Here is a 27,348-nt window from a genome sequence, read left to right as displayed (position 1 = left end):
CCGCGCCCCCCCGCGAGGGGCGACCGCCTGCAGCCGAGCCCGACACCGCGCCCCCGGCCCGCGCCGCTCCTCCCGCCGCCTCCGCGCGCCCCCCTCCCGCTCGCCGCCCGTCCGCCCGCCCGGAGGCGCCGCCGGCAGCGCCGCCTCCGCCCGCGGGGCCCGGGCCGTGCCGGGGGAGGAGGGGGAGCAGCGCCGCCGCCGCGGCCGGGCCCGTCCCCCACCGCCTCCCCCGAACACCATAGGCGGCTCCGGCACCAAGATGTCCAACCGGGTGCTCTGCCGGGAGGCCAGCCACGCCGGCAGCTGGTACACAGCCTCAGGTACCGGCGCCGCGGCCCGCAGCGCCGCGGGGGGCGGGGGCTGAATCAGCACTTTCCGCCGCCGGGGCCGCGGCCGGGGCCGGTACCGGGCGCGGGGAGGGGCCGCCGGCCCCGCCCCCGCCGGCGCGGTCGGCACATGGCGGGCGAGGGGGGTGCCGGGGGCCGCGGCTTTCGGGGGCCCGGCGAGCGGGTGGGGGCTCTGGCGGCTGCCGGGCCCGGCCGCCGGTGGACAGCGACCCGGTGAGGGCGGGCAGAGCCGGGGAGGGGGTGCCGCTCTGGCTCCGGTGGCCTCAGCGTGTCCCTGGCGGAGCTGAGCTCACCTCACCTCCCTGCCGCCCTCGGCCCCTCCGGCCCAGCTCGGCAGCCCGCACCGGCGCCTCTCGCCCGGTCCCGCGCCCGCCATTCACCGGAAAGCCGGTGTTTGAGCGTGGCCGGGGCTAGGCCGGTCCCCACGGGCGTTCCTTGTGTGCCTGTCCCGGCTTTGGGGCCGCGCGTTGCTTCCAAGTTGGTGTCCCGAGGCGGCGGCGGTAGAGCCAGCCTGTGTGTCGCGCCTCCTGCCCAGAACCGTGGCTGGTCGGTGTCAGAGCTTGCGAGCAGATCCCGGCGTTTGGAGAACTCTTCTGATGTGTTTTCTGGGTTGTTTTTTCCCCCTGAGAAAGATCAGGATGCCTGGGGGGTTTTGCGGGGTTAGAAGGGAGGTGATGGGGTGGGGGGGAATGGTGCTCCGAGATGAGCTTCTCTCTCCTTCCTTTCTCCAGCAGCAGAGAAGTTACAAAACAGCAGCACAGAACGGGCTCTGGCCGTTCAAAACAACCGTAGTGTTTGCAGGAAAAGAATAGGAGAAAGATGTGTGTTGGAGGGAAAACTACCGCTGCCCTTGCCCTCCCCTAAAAAAAGATGGAAACCTGTAATAATGGTTTGATTGTACATAATCTATGGAAATAGGTTTTGTCGGGCTTTTGGGGCAGAGCTCTGCTGTCGTGGGTAGGATGCGCGCTTGTGTTTTCAGAGCTGCTAATAAAGAGATTTGAGAGGGAAGGGCTTTTACTGACCTCAGGAGTCAAGATCATTACAGAACCTCAGGTGAACAAGCTTAGATGAACAGGAGGCTGTGGGAAAGAATGGTTCAGAGGGAGGGATGCCGTGTAGGAAAAAAAAGAAGATAACACTGAGGATCTTAAGCAGACATTTAAGGAGAACTAGGTCTGGGAAGTCATATGCCTCTCTTGGCTATTATAGGCGCGCATTTCCCTCTCTTCCACAAATTAACGAGCGGGGTATGAGGCAGAAATTTAAAGGGAAGAAAAAATACGGAGATGAGTGAGAGGCAGATTGCGAGATAAGTGGCTGGGCTTCAAATGGTGGGGTAGGCAGTTTGCAGACAACAATAGAAGGTGATTGTTTTCCTTCCGAGTTTAATGTTCCAAACATAACTTTTTGTGTTGATTACAAATCTTTGTCTACTATCGGTAGCCTGTGATTACAGGCTTTTTTTCCCGATTGTCTAGAAAAGTAGGTGGGACTCTCTTTATGGAAAGCAAACAAAATCATGCCAAAGGTATAGGTTTAAACACCTGCAGAGGCATCAAAACATTGAAGCTCTGTGCCAAAACTTCCCAACTTGCTTGTGCCATTTATATTTTATTTATATTTTCAGTTATGAATAAGGCAGAAAATTCATTTGCAATGCTAGGTGACTTTAAATGGAAATTTTGTAGTTTGGTTGACATTGTGCTTTATGTCAAGTTACAGCTGGATACTTGCAAATAACTTTTTCATAATTAATTAAAGAGGCGTGGATGCTGTGTTCAGCTGTTGGGGTTTTTTTTCTCTATGAATTCAGTCTATAATTCTGTTAGACTACACCCTGGTAAGTCTGTGTGACTAGTTAGGCCAGTACTACTTGTCTGCAACAGGACATCCAAAAGCATGTTGTTTCCATTGCTTTTGGGCACCCCTCTGGGTGTTGCTTACTGAGGAGGTGTGGGATGGCTGCCCAGACATTTACACTGCAAAGAAAAAAAACCCCAAACCGAATCATGTTGTAACTAGTTGTGGTGAGTGTAATTTTGACAAGTTAAACTGTGTTACCATGTATATGGCGAGGGTGAGTGCCTGATGTTGCATAGGCTGGAATTTTGGGAAGTGGGTTTTGTTTTCCTGTGTAGGGTTTCTTTAAGCAAGAAGAAGCCATTATTTATGTCTCTCCCATCTTGTGCTGTTTATGTAGGGTATGTGAGAGTGGGAATCTTCCCGCTTCAGCAAGAGCAAGACACGGACTGTTCATCAGCTGCAGCTTGAAACTAATTTTTGTGTGCCATTTAGGAGAGTCCATCAAAACTCAAGAGAAAACAAATGGGGACCAAGAGTGGATGTGCTTGTCATAGCTTTAACTTAAAATCTTCCCCTATTTTAGGCCAAACTCGCATGTGAATTGCTATTTCAAACCTGTAACGTAGGCTCGTTTCTTCAGCTGTACTATTTGAAGAGAGTCTGGATTTTACCATGTGGTTTCAACCTGCGCAGCCTTGAGGATGGAGCTGAGGCAGGGCTGAGAGTTTGAGTTGTGGTGGTTCTTCAGCGTGTTCCCGCAGTTCTCTGGGGATTGTGTTGTCAAGTCCTCCTACCTAACTCTCGTCGTGCTTACCGTCTCGGCGCAGAAGTGATTTGCTGGGTTATATATAAACTGGTTTAGCATTTAAGCTTCCAGTGTCTTGAAAACTGCTTTCTCCTCTACAGAGCTGAGTTTTGATTGCACAGGGCAGAGCAGATGCCCTGGAAACCATCATCCTGCTCCATAATTAAAATGGCTGAGTTAATATTCTCTACCTGTCTGAAAGGTCGATGAGAAGCATGATTACTGAAGGATGTGTGTGAAATCATTGCACCTGAAAGCATTTTAGAGAGGCTGTGTGAGAATGACATCAGTTAAATGGCAGTTTATCCCAAGGTGCCTGGTACCTGAGGGAAAAACATCAACAAAACATCCAGGATGATGCATGGGGTCACGGGGGATTGACTGCAGAGGTACCCATTGCCATACTTTAAAAAAATTGCACCTATGAGATATGGCTGTGAAAGTCAGCTCTAGGAAAGAAGGGGCCCAGCCAGCTGAGGGAGAAGAGGACAAAGGATGGATCCAGAATGCAAACTGGCTTTTGTGGCCAGAGTATATCCTTGAACTGGATTAACTGGTTCCTCTGCACTCCAGGAGTAGAACCAATATGAGAGATGAAGCCACAACCAATTAAGAGGGAGCTACTACTCTTCATGGAGGGTCAGTGTAATGTATTTAAGAGGGTTTAGAAGAAATAGCTCTTGTCTTCAGAGAGTGCTCGTTTCTGTGGGGCAGCAATTGCTTCAGCTGAAAGCCGGCCCTTGCTCCTATGTTCTCCAGCTGTGGGATATGCCACGGTTAGGTTCTGCCTTGGAAAATGCAGACATGTGCTACGTTCTAGTGTCACTGCATCACCTAATTGTATGATGCTAATTAACTTGTTAGAGCAGGTGAGACTGGCTGTGCAATTATTCCCATTCGGGTGTGTTCACATGTTAAGAATGTCATATCTAACTGTAAGTAAACAACTTTGTTGTTATTAGAGGGGAAAGTGAGGTCCCAGGCAGAAAGGTCACTTCCTACTCGATGAAGCTGAGAAGGGGTATGGGGAGGAGAACAGGGGCTTCATGGTGGTGATAGCCTTTTAACTTTCTGTGTGTTCTTCATTCTTAATACACAGCTATAAAGAAAAACTTTAAGAGCAAGTTCCTTAAGTTTCTGAATTTGAATTGAGTATGAAATATATGACCAAAACTATCATCATGTCTTCTCTAGAATTCTTGGTGTGGGGAACTTCATCTTTGTTCCACATCAGCCTGTGTAGCATCTTAATGGACTTTACATGTGGACCTGAGGAGCATCTGTATCTGTCAGCAAACAATGAGGTCTGTTGGGTCAGTTGCTCCTACTCTTAGCAGCAGCAGCAAGCAGAACTGAATATGGAAAGCTCTAGAGCTGAGCTTTCAAACTGAAACTAAACTATGACCATTGCTAGTAGTAGACCACTTGTCTAAATAGCTTCTTTTTTTTCCCCACTTGCAGGCCTCGATCTCTGTCTGCTTTAGGAAAAGGGAAAAATGCCATCTGGCATGCCATTGCTTCTGTGGACTAGCCACCTGGTGTATGGTGGCTACTAAAAACACTTGCAAAAATGAGACATACCATGTAAATAAAACCATGTAAAATTCTACATGAAACCTGTTACACTGCTTTCATGTCAAATGTTTAGGGGAAAAAAGCCCAACAAACTATCACTGTTGTGTGGTGAGAAATTGCACTCTTGATTTATTTTTGGAAGAAAGTACCACTCCTGCTGGGTTAATTCAGCCTCCTAGTGTCCAGACCTCTTGAGAAATTGATTTTGACCAGCAGGGAGAAGGGGAAGATTAAGGGCAACTTGAAACAAAAATGGCATAATTTTCCATGGTTTTGAATGCAGGACAGATACATTCCTAAATACAAAAGGAGCAGCTGAAATATAACGGGAATAGTACCTAATCCTGAGCATGGACTGTTTGCAGGATGGAGTGTGGATGTTCTCCCTCATATGCTCCTCTAGACGAGTAGGTTCTGTAAGTGCTGAGCAGTTCTGCAGTGAATCAATCCATACGTTACTGAAATAAGAATAAATGTTAGTGTATGTGCATCTTTTTTCCTGCATAGTATGCTATTACAAGTGAGATGTCACATGTTAGGGCGCTTAGTGTGGTTTATTTGCTGGCAGCTGGCCTGCCTTGCCTGGCTCCTGGAAGTGCTAATTGAATACGGTACCACTCGTTAATAAAGTGTTCGCTGAGTCGTCTTGTCTCAACTTTTCCGCAGCCAGTGGCATGCTGATACAGACAAAACACAAAGGGTTTTTAGTAAGCTGTTTAGTAAGCTAGTCCAAATCTTGTAGTAAAATCGTATCGAGAGTGTGTGTGAACAAAGATACTCTGGGACCCGACAACACATGCCCTGCAAAAGGAGTTTGTTGTTGTATTAGGTATGGCTGATTCCTCCACACCTGAAGGGAGCATATAAACAGGAGGGGAATCAACTTTTTAAAAGGGTAGACAATGGCAGGACAAGAGGTAATGGACTACTGTTAAAGGAAGGAGGGTTTAGAGTAGATATTAGGGGGAAGTTTTTTACAGAGAGAGTAGTGAGGTGCTGGAACAGGCTGCCCAGAGAGGTGGCGGATGCTCCATCCCTGGAGGTGTTCAAGGCCAGGTTGGATGGGGCCCTGGGCAACCTTGTGTAGATCCAGGCCTGGAGGCTGGTGGCCCTGCCTATGGCAGGGGGGTTTGGAGCTCTATGATCCTTGGGGTCCCTTCCAACCCAGACCATTCTATGATTAGTGGTCAGAGGTGTACATTCTGGTGGTCTGTGCTAAGTCACTTGAACTAGGAGAACCTTAATTTCCATAGACTTTTATTGATGCAAATACATGTTGGCAGAGTAATTGCTGTGTTGACTTGAAAGGCCATTGCGCTTATTGTCTTCTAAGCTATTTTTTATAATGAGCTGAGTAAATGGTCTGTCTCCACATAAATGTTTGAAGAGAGTTTAAACCTCGTGGTAACCTTGTGTTCTGAGTTTGTTTTCTGCTGCCCTGGCTTTTACTTAAAAGAACCCCAGAGGAGGTAGGCACTGGCATCCTGTAGCTAGTATTTGTAAGGGTTGTGCTTGCAACTTGTTTGGACACGAAAACGCCAGAACTTGTGAATAACTGGCAGTCATGTGGCCAGGGATGTTCAGAATTTGTCTTTTGGGCTCAGGTCTGCATGATGGTGTCTAAGGTCAGCTGGAAAGGATAGTACTTCAAAGAACTTGTTCAGATCAGAAAAAAATGAAAAGGCAGTTTAGAATTGATGTTTCTGAAAGTTGGGTGCTATTTTAGCATGTTTACAGTCTCTTCCACTCCTTTGTAATCCCCAATAAGACCGGCATTAATGTTTTTTTGGTGCCTTTGTAACAAAGACTGATTTTTCTGGTGCCAGAGCCCACTAACTCTTTGTGGCTCTGAGGTAGCCAGCTTCAAGGTGCAATAGCAGTGTGATTCTGAGAGAGTTCAGTTTTCCTCACTTGAATCTTCTGGGGCTTGGGGGCCTTGGAGAGTGACATAAAAGCATCCATTTTCATGAATAATGATGTAATCCCAGTATTTGTGTGCTTGTTGGCACAAGTGGAACATCCCATCAGCATCAGGGAAAGTGTCTGCATCGGTTCCAGCTGTTTCTGCTCTGCTGTGGTGTTGCCGAGTGTGTGTAATCTGTTCAGCAGGCCTGCTGCCCATGGTTTCTGAGGGCAGATGCTGCTGCTGAGATGTCTTTTGCTGACCCTCAGAGTCACCGCATCCTACTTCAACTTAAAGCAGAAACCCTTCTCTGTAGTGTGTTGGGTCAGGGTGCCTGCAGTAGCTGAAGTGGTTAGAAGGAAATAACATGTGCGATCTTATGTGACGTTAGACTGTGACTGCAGGCACGGGGCTGGCTCCTTTTGAACACGCTTGACTGGTGTGTCAAGATCCTTGGCATGTACCCTACAATTGGAATACTTACCACGGTTCATTCATAAATGTAAAGTGCAAGGAATGAATTGCCATGTTGTATGTAGATAGTCATGGACAAATGGACCCAGGAAGAATTGTCACAAGCATGTGAGGGTCACTGAAATGGAAGGTTTGACCTGATCACTGGAGCTTTCGGCGGTAGCAGGATAATTAATGTACTGATCATGAAATCTTAATGTGACATTAGCTGGAGCATTAACCTGAGGTCGTACCTTGCAATCTGTGAACGACTAATCATAGCATCTTGCAAATCTCTGAGTATTTGCTTTGTAGTGTTAAATACTAAATGTGTCTCTCTTTGGTCTTATCTCTCTATATATTTTAAGCTTTTTATGGGGAAAATGGATGTGTCACTGCTGGTGCTTTTATGAATTAATAATGGAGCACAGAATTAATATGCTGGTGGTATTATTTAACATTGTATACTGCAGAAGTACACTGAAATAATGTAAAGTAAAATTTCCAGACAATTATTTCTAGCTGAATCTCTTCAATACAGTCAGAATCAAGATATTCCAAGTAAAGAACATTGATTCAACTTTCACTGTACAACTGGAATTGGAAAAAAAGCTTTATATTTGATAAGGTCCTCCTATTACTAAAACAGGCCTGCAAGTATCACCTAGTGAGCACTTCACAAATTCAGATTACATTTAGCACGTGTTAGAGCAGAAATCACTTTGTTGGAGCTGTGAAACAGAAGGTCATTTGTTTGGATCTCTGAATGACCTGACTGGGAAGGTATTTCATCAAGGTAGGTAGGGAGGTGTGCATTGTTTGATATTCCTAACAAGTGCAGTTCCAGTTTGACTATTTGTTTCCTAATAGCTTTCAGTAAAGGACGTAATAGAACTACTGGAAAACTGGGACGTGCAGTGGAGAACTGCCACCGAAGCAGATCTCAACACTTCTGTTGTGGCTTCAATTTTATTTTTCCCCATTCAGGCATTACCTGCTGTTTTATGTTCATCTTACTATGTGTGTAGTAGGAGTTTATGTAGCATCAGTGTAATCTTTATTTGTGTCTTAATTTTCTTTCCCCCCCGGTTTATAGTTTGCATAAGTAGGTTTCTGCTTTGCTTATAGGCCAATTTCACTGTTTCATCAGTAATGGAAAAGAGTATATGCTAGCAGTAGAGAATGTGCTCATCGGCATGAGTTGTTGGGAATCGCCTTCTGTTCCTGACACATCCTAGTCTTTGCACAGATAAAACTTGTTCTTTATTCAAGACTTATTTACTTCTTAGTACGTATGCTGTAATAATTTTTTTTGAGATGTAGAATGCTTCACCTATGGGTAAAGGTAATGAAAAGGTAAAAGGAGCAAGGCTCCAAAAAAGTGTTGGTTCCTGCATGGTGGGAGATACGCTGAGACAAGCGAAAGCTAGTAAGTAAGAGTGCAGAAGCTGGAGACAGCAGCACTACTGGTGCTGCACTCCAGCAGTAAGTACTTGCATTGCTGCAAGTGCTGTCACACTCAGCCCAGGGAGACCTGAGTAGTCTTCCCTGGCACTGCTCAAAATTTTGGTTAAGGCTTATGCTCTTCCAGAAGCATTTGCTGAGGGTGAGGATTTGGAGCAAGTGCCATGGCTTCCTCACCCATCTGAAAAGGTAGGTTTTGCACTTGTCATGGTGGCTGCTGAGACAGGAGCAAGTTCTCATTATGTGGGGTTGGCATTTGGCACCTGAACACTTAAGCCTCTTGCGACTGGGTGAGCTTTGCTGTGGAAAGAATGTATTGGTTTGGCTTAAATCACAAAGCCTGGGCCGCAACAGCTGTAAATTGAGGTGAAGAATCTAAGCGTGTGACTACCAGATGTCTTTGCGTTGTTATTCTTTGGGCAGTGCTGGCATGCCTTTAATGCACAGGAATTCCTCCTTGCTTGCTCTAGTGTTTTGTGAAGGAGTAATGTTGATTGTAAAAAATAATCTGTCCTTTCAGGTGAGATGTTTGAATAAGTTCTGCCTGTAGTGGTATACATAAACGTCTGGTAGAGTCTTGGTCTGTGCTGGCAATTATTTTTAATTTGGCATAAACTGCTGTCAGCTTCCAAAACAAAACAGGATGTGAAATAGCCGCCGATCACGTCAGCATTATTTACTTACATACCTATATTTGTACCCTATTTCACAGGATTGAAATGCAGATCTTAATGTTACGTGCTTCAGGGAAGCTCATATTTTGCTGTGTAACCTTCCTTTATTTAATCAATAAAAGGTCTGTTCTTACAGTATTAATGCTGAAGTGTATTGACTGTTGCATCTAGGAATTGCATCCGTATGTCTTTCTGTCCTGCCTTGGGTTAGCCTTAAAAAGCCTGTTGTGCACATCCTGACGGCTTTCTAGAGCTGGGCAGCCTACTTGTGGCTGAAGCCTCAGGGGCTTCCTGCCTCCCACCACTGCGACAGGAGATCCGGGCAGAGCGCTGTTCCTCACCCGTGTTTGTCAGCTTAGGGGATGGATATTTACTGCAGTCAGTGACTACTCACAAAGACATTTTTCTAGTTTAACTTAAATTTACATATGAACAAAACTAACTTACAGAGCTCTTCGTGAAGAAGCTACTGTCTCCTAGAATACAATTCCATATGGCAGAGCATATCTACTGTAATAATGTGGGTTTATTTATATTTTGTGTAGCCAATTCAAATATTTTGACTTCAGCCTTAAGCACTGTCATGTTTGAAAAATTGGAAGAAAAGCCCCTCTGAACGCTTCAACAAAAAGTTGATGCTAATTTGGTAACAGGAATGTTGCAGTTTCAGAATATATCCCTTAGGCTATTTGTAAGAATAAGCTGCAGGTAGGCTACACTGTCAGTTCATATGGGTGCTGCTTGGTTTTGTCTTTTCTTTAGCTAAAAAGTCAGGGGGATAGGTTGTACTCTTCATTCTCTCTTTCCATTAGTCCTTTGGAGAGAGAGAGATTTGATTACATGTCTTACTAAAATAGTACAAGTCTGTATCAGTTGATATGGAATTTAGATTAGGTCAGAGTTAATGATATAAAAAAGGCACCTTGCAGTTGCATTCAAGTGGGGAAAAAAATCTGAAAGCGTGTGTTATCTGGTCTTTGAGTAAACACTGGCAGAAGTTTCATCCCTTGGGTCCTACAGGTCTGTTACTTTACTGTCTCTAGGAAAAGACTCGGCAGACCTGGGCATACACTACACTGCAAGACCAGAAGTTTTGGGCAGATTTGATCGTGGAATTTTAGGAGATTACTGGACATTGTCTTTAAACTGCTCATCATGTTACCCAATTTGTCTTAACCAAAGACAAATCCCCTTAACCACCTTAATCAAATATCCCTACTAAAGAAGGGGTGGAGGAAGGCCAGGCACCATGCCTTGTTGGGGAGGAACATGCCAAGGCTGTATTGCTTCGCCAGGGAGGTCCTGGCCATTCTGCTGTTGCGGTGCCTGTGGACCTGTGCTGCCTATGAGGAGAAGGGGGTCAGGTGTGGCAGTGTCATGTTTTTTCCAGGTCCCTGGCTAGTAGGTTGGGAGGGGGAATTATCTTCTAAAGAGTTTCATTCAGAAAGCAATTTATCCTTGTACATGCTTTGGGAGAACTACAAGTCATGTTTTTTGAGTGGCTTGTGTCTTTAAGTATATATTTAAAAAAGAAAAAAAAGGTGGTAAGACTTTATTTAAAGTAATGCTTTGTTAGTCCCCTAGTAGCTCAGAAAGAGGGTGGAAATAGAGATCTATTTATTTTTACTTAGCTTTGCAAGCAGCCTCCATTTTCTAAGAGGTCATTATCCTTATCACCACTGCACGTCTCGAATACCTGCTGTGTGTGATTTCCCCAAGCAACAGAAGCAACAACATTGGTTTGGGTGGGGGGAGAGGGAGATGTGTTCTTTGATAATTCCACCATTTCACAAAGTATTACAACAGTGACAGTGGCTAATTAATGTCAGATTTTGCCTTGTTACAGCTGTAGATGCTGAGGCATTCAAGGTGATTGTAGGCTTAGGTAAATAGCATTGTACTAATTCACCTTCCTCAGGTGAGGTAGGATTCCTTACAACCACAGAGGAAATCCTGTTGTTTTTTTTTTTCCCATTAGAAACATGAATTTAAGTTTTCTATCAAAAAACATTCCAGAGGAAGGCCACAAAGATGATCAGAGGACCAGAGCTGCTCTCCTGTGAAGAGAAGCTGAGAGAGTTGGGCTTCTTCAGCCTGGAGAAGAGAAGGCCCTTCTAAAATAAAGAAAATAAAGGGCTAGGTTTTTGGTGGTTTGTTATGGGGTTGGGGTTTTTTTTGACTTCCAAGACTCCCCTGCACCCAGCTTTCTGGAGAACGCTTTACCTCCATCTTGGCTCTTTGGAGAGCCTTCAGCTTGAGGCCTGGACAGCTTGCAACTTTAATTGTGCAGTAGTTTCAGGTATTTAATTTGGTTTTGGCTTTTCCTGGCAGCTGGTGATTTTACACCTGCATTGGGAAGATAGAGAAATGCACAACACGTGGTAGGAAAAAAGCAGCTTACTGCACCGTACTTTACAGATAAACTGCTGACACACAGTGCTGTAAAGAGCACAGTGTCAGCTGAAAAAAAATCTGCATCTCTTTATTAATGACATGTTACTATACTGTAGTATTTGAATGGGTTTTACTTGAGAGTTTGTCTTGTATTCTTTCATATAAGTATGTTGTGCAGTATTTGCTGCATTTGCGCCTTCAGGAATAGCTTTACAACAAAGTTTTCTTTGTGACAGAAAATACCAAAACGGGTTTTTTTAATGTTGTATTTCTAGAAGGCATTTTTATTCCCGTCAGCTAACTGAATTATTTGCTGGGTGTCGGGTTGACCAATTACTGAAGTTTAATACTGCCAGGAATTGCATATACTTACAGTATATGTTGATGGCTCAGAAGTTAAGGAATTGGTAGAAGCATGTTGTTTTCTCTTTGATCTGTTTCCTGTGCATTTACAGTTTCTCCAGCCTAGTGTGCTTTGTGTTCTGCTCTTATGTTTGTTTGATGATAGTAAAGGATTGAGTACTGTAGCCACTGGATATCATCTCAGTATGTAAGGTCTTTGTATAGAGCGCTTTCATGGCACAGGTCATGTTCACGTTTTAATTCAGAATTCAGCAAACATAGTTTCTAGAGCAATCAGTCATCCTTTAGCTTCTCTGGAGATCAGCAGCCACCCTTTCTGATGATGAAATGGTATGTGCATCTGTTCAGAGGAAGGAACAATGAGGGTGTGCTTGGATGTGCAATAAAATAACCTCCTGGACTAGGAGGTTGAAATTTTCCTAGTGTAACAGTCAACATGACAGGCATCTTGCGGTTTGGGCTTCTTTTTTGGGGGCAAGTGGGAGGGTATGCATTTGACTGTTAAATTAAACAGAGACTTCGCTGTTTAAGACTTCATGTGTGTTGGACTTGGTTTTTAGATTCTTTTATGGCTTCAGTATTTCCTTGTCTCTTTATAGGACCCCAGCTGAATGCACAACTAGAAGGTTGGCTTTCTCAAGTACAGTCCACGAAGAGACCTGCTAGAGCCATTATTGCACCGTGAGTTTGAATTTGGTTTTTCGTCTATAAAATTCTCAACTAATTCAATGCTTCCTTACTGTGAGTGATTTTTCAAAAATGGTGAAAGCTAATGTTTAGCTGAAAGGAATGTATTGGGGCTTCCAAATAAGTATTTTGAACATGACATAGAATAGAAGAAATCTGTGCGTGTTTTGCTGTATGACTAGTTGCCTTTTACTGATGGACTGAAGACATGACATTCACTTGTGAATGTTTTCTGGAATTAATGCTTTTAGCATCGTGAAGTAAATCTGCTGTTTTTAGCAGTCTTGTAGGGAAATGGGTCTTGAGATTTGGGTGTGATATTTGAGATGTCAGAATAACTACGAATGCTTTTTGGAACACACATGGGAACACAAGTCGAGAAGGGTTCCAGGCCAGAGTGAAAGGAAATGATACAGCATATGTGGCGTTTTCTGCAGTAAAAGCTACTGCACAGTGTGCCACTCCTTTCCTTGTGCCTATTCATTCTGTTGCTGAGGTATTCATCATCTTCAATGACAGAGCATTTCTCTTCTCTGTTTATCTACTGCAATGCGTGGCCTCTCCTTGCCAGACCTCTCTACTGGAGTATGGTTAGAAGAGCTTTCTCCAGCAGTTGGCTGTTCCCTTGTCCCCTGGCTATACTCTTAGCATTACCGTGGGCTCCTGATAATACACAGCTGTGTAGTCTGAGCAAGTTTCTTACAAGTGGTGAAAGGTGCTTTGATCTGGAAGCTTGCACACTATGTTTTAGTGGTCACAGAGAGGTCTTTAACAGAAGCATCCCTTGTACGTCCAGTATGCTCCAGCTGTTTTGGGAATCAATTTTTGGATCACACGTAACTATTTCTAGTTCAGTGGGGAGAAATAATACTTAAGCAATTAACATTCAATAGCAATATCAACATATTTAAGATTTAACATACTAACAGTTTGTACTCCTTGATTTGCAGCCATGCAGGATATACCTATTGTGGATCTTGTGCAGCCCACGCTTACAAACAAGTGGATCCCAATATTACGTAAGTATTACAGATTTTCTTTACAAAACATAAGTTAATGTTGCAGTTTGCTGAGAAGCTGAATTTGTTTTTACTTTCTTAAGCCTCAAATTACTCAAATTTTGGTTTTGTACTCTGTTCATTGCTTTATGCATCCTTTCTGTTTTAACATCACAAAGGTTCAAAATGCCTGGATGTTACAAAAGAAAAAAAAGTTGTATTGTTTAAAATGAAAATGTAAAGCTAGATTTTCAAAAATTATTGGGAATTAACAGTAACTACGTTTTTAGAAGGAAGGGTTAAAGATGTTCTTTTTGCAGTGAATGTTTAATTTACTTTATTGCTTGGTCTTCCACTGCTTTTATAAAAGTGCAAGCTGAATTCTTTTGCATTTGTAACAGGGTGATTTTGTTTCATGTTTTGTTTTCATTGGGAGGTTGTTGTTATTTTTAAATATAATAAAATATTTGATCATGATTCTGCATTGGTTTTTCAGTGCAGGATTATGGGCTGAATGCTACCAGGATTGTCTTCTGCTGTGGAGAAAGGGACCCAGTGTGTCAGTGAAAGTTACTTGCTGTAATAATTTTAAATGTTTCTAACAGCACAACAGCTAAAAAAACCCAACATGCTACTCCAGTCCATGTCTGACTCTGAAAATATGAATCCAGTTATTCTAGGTTAAAGAATATAATTCTTACATGTTCTGCTGACTGCATTGCCTTTTTAAATGACAAAAAATTAAAGCATCTTCAGTATTTACTCAAAGTATTGAATTTGCAATGTTAATTTAAAAACTGGCTATGTCTTTCATTTGCTTAGGAGGTAACATGCTGTAATGACAATAGTTTTGATTATTTCCAAGCTATTGTAAAGAAAGCAAAGATAACTTAGTGGCACAGATAACTAGGTTTTATAACATTTCTAGACCAAGTTGCGTACCCCAGGTTCAGTGACATGGAGCTGATTGAACACTCTGGATAATTAACTGTTTTACATGGGATGTTTAGAATCAGCCAGTCGTTCATCTTTCAGCTGAAGTACTGCCCATTTGGGTATTTGTTTTTGTGAGCACTATAAAAAAGTTTTAGTGTTTTTAGTATAGTTTGCTATAGGACTTCACAGCTAAGGGGGAAAAACCAAATCTTTATATGCCACGCCCCGTGCCCCATTTAGTTCAGCGCCAGAAACAAGGTGATGTGACCCTCAATCTGAAAAGCTGACTTCACTGCAGCTTTTTTTTTTCCCTTCTTTAAGTACTGTGGCAGGAGATCCTTAACATCTAATCAAGAGCCAGGAACTGAGGACTTGATGAAATAACATCATCATGATGTGTGAAAGCTTGCAGTATCACGTAAAGCTACAAATGTGCAGGTCCAAGTCTCTGTTGTTGATGCAACAATGGGATAAAAACAGCATTTGAGAATTACTTAAATTTGAGTTTGGCAAAATGTGAAGTAAGGCTAATCAAGTAAATAAGTGAAAAGCTTGAAAGAAATTGTAAATCCACAGTCTTCATTTGTGGGCACATACGTGCGGTTCTTGAAGGTTGTGTTGGTCCGAGGAGAGAAGACAAAAATCTGTTCTCCGTAGCTACAACATGTCATTCGGCCTCCAACTGAGTGTAGACAGATTGTAGCTGATGAGTGCCCTCTGGTATATAACATGCTTAAGAGGTTTAAGGCTACGGGAAGTATTACTGAACAGATCTCGTGATCACTACTGAGATCCTGAGCAAGGCCAGGCCATGGGTTGATCTGTGGGCCATACACACAGCAGTATTGGAACTACTGGTAACCACCAGAAAGTTTCACTTCACTCCTCTTTATTGAACGTGTTACTCTAAAGCCAGTCTCTGTGCGATGGCAGTTGTCTAACCTGTAGGCTTTTGTGTTAACTGTTGTAGCCGAAAAATTTTCATTCTTGGGCCTTCCCATCACGTGCCCCTGTCCCGATGTGCCCTTTCCAGCGTGGACATTTACAGAACGCCTCTGTACGATCTCCGGATTGACCAAAAGAGTAAGTGTGTGGTAAAGCGTTAGTACTCGCTGCGGTGCTACGGCACTGAGCACTCTCTTGTTACTGTTGGATGCTTCCTGGCTTTTCAGAGGCATGCAAACGTAAAGCTGTGTGTGCTCCAGTGAAAGCTGACTTCTGAAAGATGTCTGGTGGTTGCAGGCGTTCCTACATTATAACCTTCTGCAAGTACAGAATTCTCAGTCTTTGCTTATCTTTTCCATGATAAGTGTGTGCCTCTTGACAGGTGACTTTTACAAGGGATCTCAAGGTTGAAGTGTTATATTTGAGTAATAGCTCACTATGCACCTGCTCCATTATTCTGTGCAGTATTCTGTCTGCAAAAAAAGGTAGTGCTTTAGTTGGTTTGAGTTTGTCTAATAAAGGAATAACATGGGAACAAAACCTGCTTTTATTTGGATGCATTATTGTTTGTGACCTTTTTTTTTTTTAGCTGGCAGAGTACTTGGAGAACTTAGACTATTAGTCCACAAAATACCAGTCTTTCAGTCCACAAAAATACCAGTCTTCATAGGGCTATGAAGATGAGTAAGGACCTGGAGCATCTCCCCTATGAGGAAAGGCTGAGTGAGCTGGGACTGTTCAGCCTAGAGAAAAGAAGACTGAGAGGGGACCTTATTAATGTTTATAAATATCTTAAGTATGGGATGCAGGGGGAAATGGCCAGCCCCTTTTCAGTGGTCTGTGGAGACAGGACAAGGGCAATGGCTGCAAGTTGGAGCATAGGAAGTTCCACACCAACATGCGGAAGAACTTTTACACAGTGAGGGTGACAGAGCCCTGGGACAGGCTGCCCAGGGAGGTTGTGGAGTCTCCATCTCTGGAGGAGGTATTCAAGACCTGTTTGGACACCTACCTGTGTAACCTGTCCAAAGGAGCCTGCTTTGGCAGGGGGAGTGGACCCGATGGTCTCTTGAGGTCCCCTCCAACCCCTATGATTCTGTGATTCAGGCTGAGCTTAAAGATGCAGGGAAGATATGTTTGATATTTTTTATGTGTACAGTATCTTTTTCAGGAGCGTTGATTAGCACAGATGCGTTGCTGTTTCTTCATGACAGTGATTAAGCAAGCTAGCTCAGGCTTTCTACATAGCACCTGCAGAGATTTCCGTAGGTCACAAATGTTTGTTTCTGTAGAACTGGGTTATGGAGCAGAGAAGGAGGCCCAGCCCTACATCAGATTCCTCATCCTGTATTTCCAAAATGTAGAGGTGACTGCAAACCACCAAGTGCACTTCAGAGTTGAAAATATAACTTACAGATGCCAATTGCTTAACGAATTTTCATTGTCTCTAGATGTCATGATTTGGCTGTTAAGAGCAACACATCCAGCAATGGCTCAACTGATCAGCAGTTTTTTTAATTTAATTTTTTTTAAACATATGAGGGTGGAGTTTGTGGAAAAAAAGAATTTGGTGACTGGGCGAATGCATGCTCATTTTCAAATGTGGGGGGTTTGTCTTAAATTTTGCATCGTAACTGAAGTATTTCCTAATATGCTAACAGAGTCAATGATTTAACACTTATAGTGTACATTGGATTAATTATGTTTATATCTTAATGACTTGAACATAATTTTAATCCCAAATTTATTTAAAAACAAGTGGCTTGTGATGACAGCCCTTGGAGGCAAGTGAAGTTGTCATAGTGGGCTTGTTCTGGTAACAGTGCACTGCAATGTCCTTTAAGGTGCTTCATTTTTACTACCTTTTTTTTTTAAAAAAAAAATCTTTAATTCATTTCAGTTTATGGAGAATTGTGGAAGACTGGAATGTTTGAGCGTATGTCCCTACAGACAGATGAAGATGAACACAGTATTGAAATGCATTTGCCTTATACTGCTAAAGCCATGGAAAGGTACCAGGGCTAATTACTTCTACAAGCATGAACATTATGTGTATTAAATGTTTCAACTACTCAGGAGGTGCAGTAGGAATAACACCCTTTATGGTATATGAAACCCTAGCTAGTATGTAATACCCATACTCCCTGACCCCCCAGTAAAAATTCTGGGGAGGAGAGGGTCAGAGACTGGGATCAGTTGCTGTAAGCAGAACAAGCACCTGAACAATGAAATTGGAACACCCCTTATAAACAAGTTTTGTTGACTATATAGAGTTAATATTAGACATGAATCTTTCTCACAGCTTTACTTCTCCCCTGCCCCCCCCCCCCCCCCCCCCACATTTGCAAAGTGTTTGTGAAACGTTGAAATACTAACAGGTGTTTTCTGTGGGATTTTGTTTGGAGCCTTAATACTAATTTTGAAATCAGGGTTCTGTTTACATGTGCTATTTCAGATGAGTACTTCTGAATAATTTTTATTGAAGGGTTATAATTTTGGGGGTGTTTTCCTTGTATTTGTGCTTTAACTTTTCTTCCCTGGTATTAGTAATTTTTCCCTGGAGTATCATATACATCTGGGGTGTTACCTTGAGCATCCTCATATATGTTGCAAAATTATCCAACCTTTGTGCAGCATCTGTACAGGGAGAATTCCATTTGTACTTCGTTGCTGATTTCATTGTGTCTTTTCTTTTTGTTTGCCTGGTGTTCTCACTTTCCAGCAACCATAAATACTGTTTTGGAGGGATTTGTTTTCTGAAATTGAAGTAGTTTCAGTTTCTAAAACAACTTCCTACTACGACTGTACCAAATTCACTGTATCTTCAATTCACTGGTGCCTTTTTAAAGCATTCTGCAATTTCAGTTAGCAAGCCCTGAAAAAACTTCAGCTGTTACTTGAATTACAACCTCTTTTCTTTTGCTTGTAAGCCATAAGGATGAGTTTACTATTATTCCTGTGTTGGTCGGAGCACTGAGTGAGTCAAAAGAGCAGGAATTTGGAAAACTCTTCAGTAAATACCTAGCTGATCCTAGTAACCTCTTTGTGGTTTCTTCTGACTTTTGCCATTGGGGTAAGTTCCACATCGCTTTATTATAGCAGTATGATGAGTATTTTATAGTGATTCTCAAATAACATATTATATTAAAGATCCATTTACCAGAAGTTAAATGTTTGAAACTTAAATGCTGAAAGGCTAAAAAATGTTTTTCTTTGTTTACTTTTGAACAATAGATGGGAAGTATTGCTGTGGTAATGTGTTTTCAGTGTAGTGCAGGAAATAAACAGGGAAGGTGTGTGGGTTTGTATGCATCTCTCCGCTGCTGCAGCGAAGTAAGTGTCTGAAGCTCTTTTTACTCTTCCTTTAAGCACCTCAAAGCAACTTGCAGAACTAATGAGCTACAGTTTCACTGGACATGGCAACATCCCTCTGATGGAAATAAGTTTTGTATGTTTTGCTGCTGAGTAAGATAGCAGATGGAGTATTTATGCCAGTTCACCAGAGCTATCCCAGTTCGTCTTGGTGGCAGAGCTGTAAAGACTCCAGAAGCATTGACTTCTGTCCTGGTTTAACACTTCATTTTTCCTTTAAGTGTGACAAGGGACTGCTTCAGGAAGATATGTTGTATGTTACACAACAGACCTTCTTCCCTTTTTTCATTGTCGTCTTTGGTCAACTTACATAATTAAGTGCATATTTTGCTCGTCTCTGAACTGTAAATAGCTGGAGGTATATAAGAATGACCTGGGTTCTGCTGTGGCTAATGAGCCATCTAGAACTGTTCATTGAATTATCATGAACTTTGTCTTTTAACCCTCATTTACTGTGGGCATTGTTGTGCAAGCAGAAGTAGCTTGACTCCAGGGTTGACTTTAAGAGGGGCAGCAAAAAGAAATGTTGCCTTTTTAATTTATAGATTTGGATTCCAAGGCAATAACAGGCAGTCATGAAGCGATACTGCAGTGTTAGTTCTACATGGTAGGTTTCTCTTTGGAAATGTAGCTGCCCATCGTGGGTTTTTACTTCACTTCTGGGCTGCTACTTCGATTGCCCTAGAATTTCCTCAGTGGAGCTAAAAAGGTATAAAATAAATGAAGGCTACTTTACAAATATTATAGTTTTGATTATTTAGTAAATAGTAGGGAGTGTTTTAGCTACGGTTCTTCCCTTTTTTATTTTATACATGATTTTTGTTTCAAGGTCAGAGGTTCCGTTACAGTTACTATGATGAATCCCAAGGAGAAATTTATAGATCCATTGAGCACCTAGATAAAATGGTAAGTTTTCAGATTTGGTGGAACTAACTAACAAATTTCTCCTGTGCATTACATTTCTTTTGAACACTTCAGAAATTTCTCTAACAGAATATTATAGATCAGCTGTTTTGTTGAATGTATACCTTTCCTTCGTTTACGACAACGAGAACGTAGCTGGTTTAGGTTAATATCCTCCATTTTCCTGACAGTGCACAGTATATGATGGGTATAATCTAGTAAGCATATTTTATGAGGATAAATGTATGTTTGCCTACCTAAAATCCCCCAGTGTAATGTAACTCCTGTCCACGTACCCTCTGTGTTTCCGAAGAGCAGTAAGGATTGTGAATGGAGTGTTGCGGTAGCTGAGGCTTGCCAGCTGTGACGCCTGTGTATGGCACCGGCATTGGGATCCCACTGCTGGTTTCAGCAACACCCGTTTTGAGGAGGAAAGGTTGTAGGGGATGGCGCTGGTCAGGAAAACAAGTCACCCTCTCCTTGGGAGCGGTCTTCCCCCGCACCGCCCGTTACGCTGTAGTAGGTGGTGGGGAAAAGCAACAGACTGTACTTCATTCTGGGTTTGGTGATGCCACACGCATAAAGATCACGATGCAATTATGTTGAGTTCTCTTTGCAGTCACAGGAGGCAAGGATTTCTTTTTAAATGAAGAAAAAAGTGTTAATGTTGAAGACTGTATTTAAGGCACAGGATAGAAGCAGTTCTTCTGGAAATACGTGACCTTAAAATCTGTTTTAAAGCTGTTTGGATCATTTATGTAACTTCTGTATAACCTGTTAGAAGAGAGAACTGTTGTTGTTCAGGGCGTGTTAATTTTTCCTTGTCTTGAAGGAATAAATCCTGCCTGCTGGAGAGATCTCTAGAGTTTTTTGCTTTGTGTATCCATATTAACCTCTTTTGTTTTTCCACTATCGATGGCTGGAATGGAAACAGTAAATAATTTGCCTTGATTCTGTTTATCCCATCGGTAATAATTCTTGCTGTCAGTTGAGAGGTTTCTCTACAAAGACAAGCCTCTCTCTACAGAGTGCCAGAATTTGCAGCTCCCTGTGTTTTTGCAGGAGAGCAGATTAAGGTGCATTAGCAAACATTAGTTTCCCCTTGCTAATTTCTGTGGTGAAAGCTTGTAGAGCGACTGGAGTTTGGCATGGAATTAGTGAATACATCGCTGCACCAACTCTTCCTTTTGGTAATTATTCAGTCAAAAGGAAACAACATTTTTTTAAAAAATTATGTCTGCTGTTTAATAACTGTGAAAATATTTCTTCAATCTTAAACTGCACTGGAAAACGAAGCCTGCTGCAGAGCAGAACACTGGGGGTTATTTTTTGCTTGTTTCTGTCATGCTAGATGTGAACACTGACTCCATATTCAAACTTTGTATGGAGTAGGCTTTACTTTGGGTGGAATTCAGGAATTTCTTTTTTAGCAGCATTGTGGGTACGCTTGGGACGTTATCCACAATGCCACAAAGATCTCCCTGTCGTGTTTCTCCAGCTTTTGGAAGGAGTTCATTCCATTTTATATGCCCAACTCAGCTACTTCTTGTTTCCTTAGATAAGTGTTGAATTCTTTAATGTCATTTAGCATGCCAGAGGAACTTGTATTGTTGTAACCACGAGGCCTCTCCACAGAGCAAATAGCATTAAGATAGAGGCAGAGCTGGGCTAAAACCATGAGAGATTTTAACCGCTGCTGTTACCAGCCCAATAATTAATTGTATTGGACCTAACTAGCAAAGCAGTCGGCCGTAGTGCTTTGTAAACAGGAAGATATTCTGGGTTAAGATGAAATTATTTTTCCTTAGAAATGCCCTTGTGGGAAGGCAATAGTCTCGTCCTTATTTAGACTGGACCTTAAGCACAGATGTGTGATCATTTTTCCTGGCTACTGCATAATAAACAAGGCTAAATGCTCTGGGCATTGAAGATTTACTGACCTGGTAATTGCTGTGAGAAATTTTGTTTGCTGTGATTTTAAGTGAGAGGCCTTAGACTCCAACATAAAAAATAGAGGGTAGTAAATATTGCTGGTCAGGCATCAGTTTCTCCATGGTAACTCATAACGTGGACGGCTCTGTTACCCTGAGGGTACCACAACGCGCCCTGCGAAGTGGCAGTGAAAGGAGCAGACAGCCCTGTGGTTGGCAGGGGTAACATAAGGAAGAATCCTCAAACAAAGAGTTAGAATGGAGTAACTGATGGGCGGTAATTTGTTTGTATATCATGACTTGATAATTACCAGCTTTTTAAATAAAAGTGGAGGAGTGTTCTGTAAGACACCTTCAAGAGCAATTATTTTTTTGATTATGGCTAGCCAGAAAATGTGCCCTGCTCTCTTCAGTGCCAGATTGCTCATTTCCTATCTATTTGTGAAACCTTCTGCCTCACTTGAGTCAACAGGAGGATTCTGTTACCCTGAATGCTGGAGGGGGAGGATGATGCAGGCGCTGAGGAGAGCTGTGCAGGAGCAGCTGGCAGTTGTGCAGGAGCCAAGCTCAGCACAGGGTGGCTTGAACGAACTGCTGCGTTCTGGTGGCTTCTGCAGGGCTGCTGCCACGTGCTAGCACCTTCTGCAGAGCTACAGCCAGGGAATCCTCCTTTGCTCAGGAGTAATGCAAGGCTCCAGCTCTCTGCCTGGGTGCCCGGCTCCTGACCCTCTCTGCTCTGCCCAGACAGTAATTGGCCTGTGGGTTGGTCATCTTCTAGTCTGAGTGACCCACAGGTGCAAAGACAGTTGGACTGGCAGGTTGCTGGGAGGTAGTGGAGGTCCCATCCCTCGAGATACTCAAGGTCAGGCTTCACCGGGCTCTGAGCAACCTGATCTAGTAAAGATGTCCCTGCTTACTGCAGCGGTTTGGACTAGATGACCTTTAGGTCCCTTCCAACCTAACACATTCTGTGATTCTAAGACCACATTTGTTCCTATTTTCATAAGTATATTACCAGTTTAGATTACCTGTATTTAGTGTGAAGAAGCAGCTGAAGTAACTGATTGCAGACTTAAAACTTGACCAGCCACTGCAGTTGGCATGTAGTATAAAATAAGATGTTTGGGGGGGGGGTTTTGTGCGTTGGGATTTTTTGGGTGGCTTTTTGGTTTTGTATTTGTTTGGGGTGGGGTAAGCTTGTAGATACTTGGCCCTATATGAGACGATATTTAAGAATGTAACAGCTTTTAGTCATATGAAGTGCAGTGTGTAGATGCCATTTACAGTATCTGGTTACCTGAAATGTGCAGTTTCTGTGTGGTGCCATAATAACATGTGATAAATGGCACAAGTGTGCAGGAGCTTGCATTTTTATCACGTGGGCTTTGTTGTGTGCTTTAACTCTCCTCTAGACCATGCCTGGCTGAGTTAGTTTGAATGCTGAAAAATACTAGCTTCGTAATTCTGTGTTTTAGGAAGATAAAACACAACCTGACAATTTTTTTTTTCCTTTGTTCCTCAACACGGTTTTAGACTGAGAAACAAGCTCCTCTGCCACAACAGTTTTTAAATCCAGAAGACTGAAAAGTTCGGTACAGCCGAACGCTTATAAGGATGTGTGTTAATACCAGTTTCCTATGGATTTTCTCCAGTCTGTGATGTATGGAGCTCTGTTTGTGTTTGCTGGGGTGAACCATGCAGCTCTAGATGTTTTGCAGTGCTGAACTGTGCACTGGAATGGGCTCGCTAGGCATCCTGATAAATCCGTGTCCATTCATTTCAGACTAATGTGCAAATGCCTCTGCCCCAGTATGTTCCAGTGACTTACAGCTATGAAATGAGGCTTTCAACTAGCAGCCACTTTCACTTTCTAAAATGTCATGAAAAGGCTCACTAATGGCTAAAATACATTCTTAGGAGCTGTTCAGTACTGGAATAAGTGCTTTATGCATGTTTAGCTTCACTTGCTTATGCAGTTCAGTTTGGTTCTGCTTTCTGTAGCTGTGTATCGACATGTACAATTCACAAGTAAATGGGTGGTTCACAGGAGTGCTGCTTGAACTTCAGAGCTGCAATGATAGCTGTGCCATCACTGCTAGTCAGAGAACTTACTACTTTTGGCACTCATTTAGGTTCTGTAGACGTAGAGTGAGTAGTAGCTGTAATTACCGGCCAGGGGTCCAAACACCCTCTCTATGACCCTGGAAGAACTGAGCTCTTGCCAGCAGTTGGTTAGCATGGTTTGGCTTTTATTTTTCCATAAGACTTATCTCTCTATGAATTCATCTTATGTCTGTTTTTAATTAAAAGTACACGAAGGTAGTGGTTATGGTTGCTGTTTTCTAATCCTCCCTGACTCTCCTGGGGATCTCCAGCCCCTCCATTGTAATAAGTCTGAATAATTAGCGTCATCTGCCAGATCAGCCACAACACCCTTGCAGAACATTCTAGAGGTTTTGCTCTTGAGATGGAGCTTTCAGACAGACTGACTGCTTCCTGCATCATGATTTCTCCTGTTATCACCCCGGCTTTCCCAAAAGCAGGGGAAGGGGGTTGGAACAACTGCAGAAACCTTAGGAGAAACTCTTTCCCTTTCTGATCTCGACCTCCTGTTGTTCCCACGCAAAGTGTATGGGTTTTTCCAGTCTCTAAGGAAAACCTTCCTGTCCATCAGCTATGTGTCTTCCTGAATTAGTGTCTGGAGCTCCTTTACTGGGTGAAGAGAATTAGTCACTTTCAAAGGAAGGAAAAGCACAAGAGATGTATTCCAATATGGGCAATATAGCAAAGCCATGATAAACCCCAGATGATAGCTGATTTAGACTTGCATTCGACTATTTCCATTGCATTTGGTCTGTCCTTGTGGGGTGGGTAAGAGTAGGCTGTATCTGGAGTTGCAGGATTCTTTTTGCTTTTAAGAATGCAAGTATCTGTGTGAGGTTTTGTTTTCCATATAAGTGCTGGTTTTCATAGTATGACTCTGTGGGATCATGGGTGTCTCTGTGGATGGAGAAAAGGGTGTATATACGTGACTGCCTCATGTCAAGTGGAAGCATCATCTCCTGGCTCTTAATGTTTCTGTTGTGCACCAGCTTTCTAGTGCTTTAGAGATGTTCCAGATCTGCTTTTTACGCTCTGAGCAGATAATCAGCCTGTGCCCAGATCAGCTGCCTTGTATGCCTGATGTGTCTAGGACATAGGACACTTGTCCGTGCTCAAGTTGTACGGGTGCCTACTGATGACTTGCCATGGGGTTTTGGACATCCAGAAGGCCCAGGCAAGTGCTCAGCCCTGAGCTCTGTTACCGGGAAGAGGAGGTAGAGGCAAAACGTCTTCCTGCTTTGCCCTTTCAGTAAATGTCTCCAGTTGTTGCTGTACCACATCCTGTGGAAGCAGGGCACCCTTGGAGGTGGGGATCAGCCAGTCTGTGGGAGGAGCTTTTTTAGCACGACCTTCACCTGTACTTGAAAAGGTAGCTTCACAGATCTGTGGATCACTGACAGCTTTGGAAGAGCTCCTGTGCTTTTAGCTTGGCAGGGGATGGCAGCAGGATGACTACAAGCTAGAGCTCATGTGCGGAGATTCCCTTGGTTCTAAGTAGAGGGTTTTTTTCACCTGAAATAGTGTGTTGCCATAAATAGGTGATGTATAAACACCTGTTTGTGAACATATGGAATAATCACTGCTATCATTTCTTTTTCAGGGTATGAGCATTATAGAGCAGCTAGATCCTGTATCTTTTAGCAATTACTTGAAGAAATACCACAATACAATATGTGGAAGACATCCTATTGGCGTATTATTAAACGTAAGTAACTTTTGATCTGTTGAAAAGTGTAGCTTAGTAAAATGTTTGCATTTGTTTTGCACGCAGTATTGACAGAGTATTCCTTACTTCAAAAATGGCAGGTCTTGAATTAATCTATTTTCCCAAGCTTTCTCAATTTGGTCTCCAGTTTCCATGTTTTGCATATAGACAGATGTACACTGTTAGGCTGAGGGGTTTCAGTTCCCGAAGGGAGATGAGGGACCGTGGTCCCTTTGAATTCCAGTGAAATAGTCATTTCCTTTTTCTTGCCCCTAAACAAACAAATCCATCTCCCTGAAGAAGTCCACGCTTCCTCATTTGAATCAGTCCTTACATCATGTCTGTATTTTTCTGTGCTGTTGCTGGCTCACTGTCGTGAGTGCCTTCACTTTTGCAAGTACGATGAGAGATTGCCTCTCTGAGTATCAGTGCGCTGCACTGTTAACTCGTCAATGAATGGCACTGGAACTCAGGTTAACTGCTACTTACTGGTTACCATATTTTGCTTTGTGGTGCGGACATAAACCTGGCTTAACTTAGTTGTCTGAATTGGGTCACAGCTGCTTTCCAGCAAGCTGGAGTGCTGCAGATCTGTCATGCTGCTGAAGTGAATCTCGCTGTATTTTTACTGTAATTCAAATCTGAAATGAGAAGCACGTTAACCTTTTTGAAAGGGAAGACTTGATTTCCTGGAAATGCAGCCTCTGTGTGGAGAACACAGAGGAACCTTTTAATCTGGAGTTTATAAACGTTTGTATGAGCAATGTCAGTATTGGGGGTGCCTGTAGCAGGCAGTGCTGTGAGAACTCTGCAAAAATACCCAGATCTTAACCTCAGAGAAGGATGAGTTTGGCAGTGAATCTGAGCTCAATGCTGTTCATTCACTGCTGCCAGTTGTCATGTTACAATACTTTATCTTGGTATGTTCTTTTCCCTTAATGGAAGAAACACCATCTAAAAACTGTTAATAGCGCTTTGTTGTGTTTTGTTTCTGTCCAAATTCCCTTTGGAGCCAAAAGCACTGTTTCTCAAGGGTCTGTTCTGAAAGGCTGTTCAGTACTGGTTTGTAGAACTGCGTGGGTGTATGTAGTGCAGCAGGGGAGCATCAGTGAATGGAAGGGCACAGAAGTGGGTTAAGTCCACAAATTACCCAGAGGTGCATATGTTATGATGAGATACAGTACGAGGACCCCTTGGGACAGGGACAGAACTGAGATGTAGAAAATGTCATCGTTACGCTGACAGCATTTTAAACAGCTGTTTTTTCCCTCTCTCTCCAGGCTATCAATGAGCTCCAGAAGAATGGAATGAATATGAGCTTTTCCTTTTTGAATTATGCTCAGTCCAGCCAGTGTCGAAACTGGCAAGACAGCTCAGTGAGTTACGCAGCTGGAGCGCTTATGGTCCACTGAACGGCTGAATGCTCAGGGATGGCACCTGCACACACTCTGTATACGGAGTCCCAGCCTAGCCCTTACAAAGATACAGTCCCCGATCTTTGGGTATACTGAAACCTCAAACTAATAGAACTCTCTTCTTTTCTAGTAGGTGTAGTCCTTCCTTAGTTTCAATTCATTAAAAAATGCTTTCTTGTTTAGGACAATGGAAGGAAGGCTGGTATTGAAACACTTTGTGACTTTCTTTCTTTCTTTTTTCTCTTCTTTGTTTTTTTTTGAAAAGATAATGGTTATGGAGGCACGGTGGCAGATGGTCCTTACAAATACAACATGTAAAGCATTTACCGTATCCTAAATTTGCACTCTTTGCAGACCTGTGCACATGTACTCAGCTTTCAGAATAGTTTTGCAAGTTGTAAACAGAAACAGGGGTGGAAGCTTTTCAATTAAGGAAAAAAAAGAAGGAAAACGATGCATTTATAAATGATCCTGTATTAGAATATAATAAAACTTCAGTATAGTCAGTTACTACCCGTGATGTACAACAGATACCTTCTATTTTAGTTGCTAATAAAGGGCTACACAAA

At 42.9% G+C, this 27,348-nt stretch overlaps 1 protein-coding gene across 1 annotated transcript; it reads left to right on the top strand.

Moving 5' to 3' along the window:
* Window positions 1–148: 148 nt before the first annotated feature.
* Window positions 149–27,348, top strand: MEMO1 (mediator of cell motility 1). Its single transcript, XM_084261850.1, has 9 exons — window positions 149–320; window positions 12,384–12,465; window positions 13,422–13,490; window positions 15,376–15,488; window positions 17,251–17,362; window positions 18,281–18,423; window positions 19,552–19,628; window positions 25,260–25,364; window positions 26,645–27,348. Exons 1-9 carry the CDS (start codon window positions 260–262, stop codon window positions 26,774–26,776), a joined length of 894 nt encoding a protein of 297 aa, XP_084117976.1. The 5' UTR covers window positions 149–259; the 3' UTR covers window positions 26,777–27,348.

The sequence above is a fragment of the Gallinula chloropus genome (assembly GCF_964237585.1).
Source record: "Gallinula chloropus genome assembly, chromosome: 3".
Classification (NCBI taxonomy): domain Eukaryota; kingdom Metazoa; phylum Chordata; class Aves; order Gruiformes; family Rallidae; genus Gallinula; species Gallinula chloropus.
Note: the sequence above shows the minus strand (reverse complement) of the source record. Positions and strands in the feature narration are given on the sequence as shown.

Excerpts from the sequence above, each read along its gene's own strand:
- MEMO1 (XM_084261850.1), top strand. The coding sequence starts at position 260 with ATGTCCAACCGGGTGCTCTGCCGGGAGGCCAGCCACGCCGGCAGCTGG. Across the intron at positions 12,466-13,421 it reads GCTAGAGCCATTATTGCACC|CCATGCAGGATATACCTATT; the intron begins GTGAGTTTGAAT and ends CTTGATTTGCAG. Across the intron at positions 13,491-15,375 it reads CAAGTGGATCCCAATATTAC|CCGAAAAATTTTCATTCTTG; the intron begins GTAAGTATTACA and ends TAACTGTTGTAG.